Genomic DNA, 4,672 nt, shown 5'->3' on the forward strand with positions numbered 1-4,672 from the left:
TAGAGTTAATAGATAAAAAACTAATTGAGCGCGTGAAAGCTCTGTCATAAGATTGGCAAAGGAACTTTCAACCTCCTATATATCGCCAAGTCACTCTGACACAGATGACTAAAGACGCAGATCAATTATCGTACACGACCAATTTTTAATAGAATGGATGCCCGTAAATTGATCGCTAGTAACGCGAGATAAATGTGCTCGCTCACATATAAAAATATCAGCAAAAATACGTCCTCAATAATTTAGATTTGTGGTGTCGTCAATTATTTACATTTATTTAAATTATACATATATATAATTATTATATGTATATATAGGATGTGTATGTATATATATATGTATATATAATTTAATTATATATATTGTATATATATGTGCACACATATACGTACTTATTTATACTTATAATTTTGTCATTTTTTGTCGCACGTGATATAGTACTCTATAAATCGCATACGCGTCAATCTCGCAAGTTTATACATATGCATTATTTAGTCCGTATCCGCAAATAGCACTAGCGGTCTTCATTTTTGCTACTATTTTCCTTTCTGCCAATCAATTCGTCATTATAACATACTTCATTATAAAATTGCTTCCCGTAAGTCATTATAACGCTGACATATTCATAAAAACGTACGCACTTTCTCATCGCCGCAAAAAAAGTTTTGTTCTGGTATACGTAACATTGTGCAAAATTGATATTCATACATACAATTATTTTTGTAGATATATATGGCACCGTAGGTTTTAACTTTACGCTTAAATAGTCGTTCAGTGTCGGTTCCAAGCTCGTGAAAATTATCCTTAAAAATAATAATATTAAAACTACCTCGGTAAACATTGCAGCATATCAAATATAATATCGAAGCTGACAACGTATACGTTTTCCTTCCTTTAAATGAATCCTGCTTAAAAAGGCATTGTGGAGCTCCTGCATGATAGTACCTTCCGGTAAATTCAATAAATAATTTACGAGACTCCATTACACTCTTTTATCTAATATTCCACTAAATTGAAACTAAATCCCCCAGTCGATCGCAGGAGTAGGCCATTTCACATACCTACACAACGTACATACAGACACATACACACACGCACACGCATTTTCTTTATCCTAATTTTTAAATACATATAAATCTACTCCTGCTTCTTCCTTATTTCAACTCTGCATTAAGCCCAATGGAACTAGAATCAAATAAACAGCTTAAGATCCTGCACGATCGTTGATCCTGTCATCATTCGGTTTTGTAAGCTGGAAGACCTTGTCAAAGCTTCACGTTACATTCCATCTTCGAACGTATTTGCATTCTCTCCCTAATAGACGCTCTTCCATCTCCATTTACTATTCTGCGCTGATTATTCTTCTCTTGTGAGTGTATTTTTCTGTATTAGCGTTTCGGAACTTCTCTTCATCCTGACATCGTCGTTCCGTATCCATCCTGCCAACTGTTCATTTTCTTTTTTCTCCTACATGTGTGCGCGTATTTACTTTTGCTTTCACTAGTCATGTAACAAGTCGATATTCGGTCTAGACAACGAACGGTCATCAATCGTTGTTCATATCTTTTAATTCGGTATACGCGATTCGTTTTCGATACAAATTGCTACCGCTCGACAGTACATTCCTCTTGTTCGGCATCGTCGATGGACCGGGCGTGTAATAATGTCGTCTTTTGTACATGACCATCCTGTGAAAAAAAAAACTAGTTAAAATACCTGTACGGTGATTAGTTTCTTACAAAAAGATATATATATTAAACGAAGGTGGTGCGTTCATTTCATTTTTATAATTATAACTTATTATAATTAACAATATTGTCAACCACTTATGATTATGAAAAAGTAATACGATATTAACAGTCTTTGATCTATCATCATCCATTTACGTGCATTGTTTTGTTGTAACTCTGTGATCAGATTTCGATTACGATTATTATAATTAATAATTATAATTATATTGGAAATATCAAAATTTTCTGTATAAAGGTGCTGTGTGTAGTTAATTCTTTTAAATATCAAGTAGATATACGTGGTATTTTCTTGCATCACCTCTCTTTTGGTTTAAAAAAATATAATTTATTAAAAACAATTTACAAAAAAAATTTACTTCTATTTCAAAACGTTAATTTAATTGCATTCCAAACACAGATTTTCTTTAAAAATTTTTTTTTTCACAGAAGCGATCTCACTTTCACATTTTTATCACGATCGAAAAAAAATTGATCACAATTCTTTTTCTTCTTAATTTATTTTATCAATAAACTAGGTAATATCTTTCACTCTCGAAAATAATTCCTTTACCTACGCGGTATACTGCGCAATGTCTGTTCGTCTTCGCATCTTTATCAACACGAATAACTCGGTATGTATATGGGATTACCGCATTTTATCAGTACAATCGCAAGTCAGTCCTTGAGCACGATCTAACGCTGGCAGGAATTTGCGCAAAAAGTCTGAATGGTAAATGTAGTTACGTCTACATCACGTATTGTTCACTGACGGCCATTCGTTTCCTCCTCTTTCTCTGCACTAGCACGTGTGCTGGTGTTGGCAATTGTATCGGTACATTCACGGGAGATACTGATAGCTATATATACAGCTAGTAGCTTCATTACACCTATCGCAGTAACGTCGAAACCACGGCTACGTATTCTTTTGTGCAATGGTGCACGTATATCCAAAGTGTCTAAAAATTCGCGTTATTCTAAAGGCAAGAAATATTTTATGGGTATATAGTTCCTCTCTCCAAGAAAAATTATTCCATATATTCAATTTTGCGAAGCCTGAAGTCTAAATACTTCATTTAAATCGTAATTGAGATCTTTACTAGATACTCATAAGTAAATAAAATATTAACGATTTAAAAATTTAATCATTTTAAAATACGTATAAATTTTTCCCCGGTTGAAATTATGAGTCTCTTAATTCAAGAGAAAAAAAACTTGATTCTGCAAAGAAATATATGTCTATACACTTGAAAATTTTCATGTGCAAATTAAATTATTTTTTAAAGAGAAACGTCTTTTAATACTTCTTTGCCTTCTGGTACGCACATTTTGGGTCACCCTGTATAATCATCATAACTCGGCTGTTATCTACGTAATTACTATTGATGGTACACTAAGCACTATCAAAGGTGCGCGAAAACTTCCATTCGCGGTGCAATAATAATTATTGCTATAACAAAAGGCTCTTCGAATGCCATCTAACGAAAGGAATATCCTTGTATGCAAATTGACAATGCATTCTTATGCAAACATTTAAAAATACACATCTGTATTCTTTAATTACACTTAAAAAAAACAAATACAAATTACTCATACATAATTACGTTTAATTTCTGATATCATGTTAATACCGGAAAATACTGGTTTAACGAATTCATCTCGTAAATACAATTCCTTCACAACTGATTCTTGACAAATCCGGTTGCACATTAGGCGCAGACTTACCAAATAGAACAAAGGAGCGTATTTATCTGATCTAGTTTCGACGAATATATCTGGAATATTTCTTTTTTTTTTAGTAATTACTTTTTACGGATATATTACAGAATATCGTAAACGGCTGCATGCAATACTCGGTACATCGCAGGATGGGTTTATATATATAGAGACATTCGATTTATTTATTTTATTAAAGTTAAGGTACAGGGAGTTGGACTTGGATGTAGGGAGAGCACGCATAACACATTACTCTTCGCACAAATAGCTATGGAAAAAGAAGAAATGATATCCAATTAATAAAAACAATTACCTCGTGTATTGTTATGTAAGTAATTACAACTGAAAAAGAAAATGTGTAATACTATTCGGGGCAAGACAAACGCGATATTTCTGTACACATTTACTCATGCGTTATTAAATGTCGCTTGGCTATAATAAAATTCTAAAAGGTGGCGGTATTTCTTCTGGAATAGAAACGTAAAATAATTGACGGATAATTCATTAATGCTGCTTGCGCGTTAATTAATAATTTTACAATTAAATAAATTGTCAAGGTGTGTCAGTATTTAAATGTATATGTAATTGTATTTTTGTATTAGAGATCCCAATATTTTATAAATAAACCATCTTAAACAACTATATAATAAATTTTTTGAAAAATATGTTTCTCAAACTTTTTATATTCTTTATTTTCCTTTAGAATCTATTCAACAGATTCGACGAATGCAGACATATAAATTTTCGAAATCATAGCTCTAATATTTTGCTCCAATATTTATAAGTATATTGCGTATATGTCGAGGTCACTGAATTACTACAAGGGGAATGATTGTCGCGAATGGGCAAGAGAGGTTTATAAAATATAGAGGCGGCAATTCGTGAATTGAAAGCAAACTATCTGCATCGTTATAACTGTCAACCGTCAACGGTCGTTTGTTCATTGTCCATCATCTCGCGCTTTCCTCAACTCGTTTAATATTTCGTATTATCCGCCCGTTTTAGATTCAAGCTATACATGAGGCACTCTCCGAGTAACGACGAAGATTAGAGGAGTAATTTTGGCGACGCCCAGCCTTCACGTATCGTTATTCCGACTCATAAAAATAAGATGGTTAGGCGCCGTACGCATAACTGACTAGATGAGTCCACTCATCTCTCAGGAGAGAAAGAGAGAGAGAGGGAGAGAGAGAGAGAGAGAGAGAGAGAGAGAGAGAGAGAGAGAGAGA

General features: G+C 33.2%; 1 protein-coding gene across 1 annotated transcript in view; it reads right to left on the minus strand.

Moving 5' to 3' along the window:
- Positions 1-376: 376 nt before the first annotated feature.
- Positions 377-4,672, minus strand: part of LOC108774092 (trehalase) — an 18,051-nt gene continuing 13,755 nt past the window's right edge. Inside the window, exon 6 of the mRNA XM_018540103.1 lies at positions 377-1,688. Within this exon, the coding sequence (XP_018395605.1) occupies positions 1,547-1,688 (142 nt within the window). The 3' untranslated portion in view covers positions 377-1,546. The remainder of the gene's footprint in view (positions 1,689-4,672) is intronic.

The sequence above is a fragment of the Cyphomyrmex costatus genome, unplaced genomic scaffold, assembly GCF_001594065.2.
Source record: "Cyphomyrmex costatus isolate MS0001 unplaced genomic scaffold, Ccosl1.0 scaffold230, whole genome shotgun sequence".
Taxonomy (NCBI): Eukaryota; Metazoa; Arthropoda; class Insecta; order Hymenoptera; family Formicidae; genus Cyphomyrmex; species Cyphomyrmex costatus.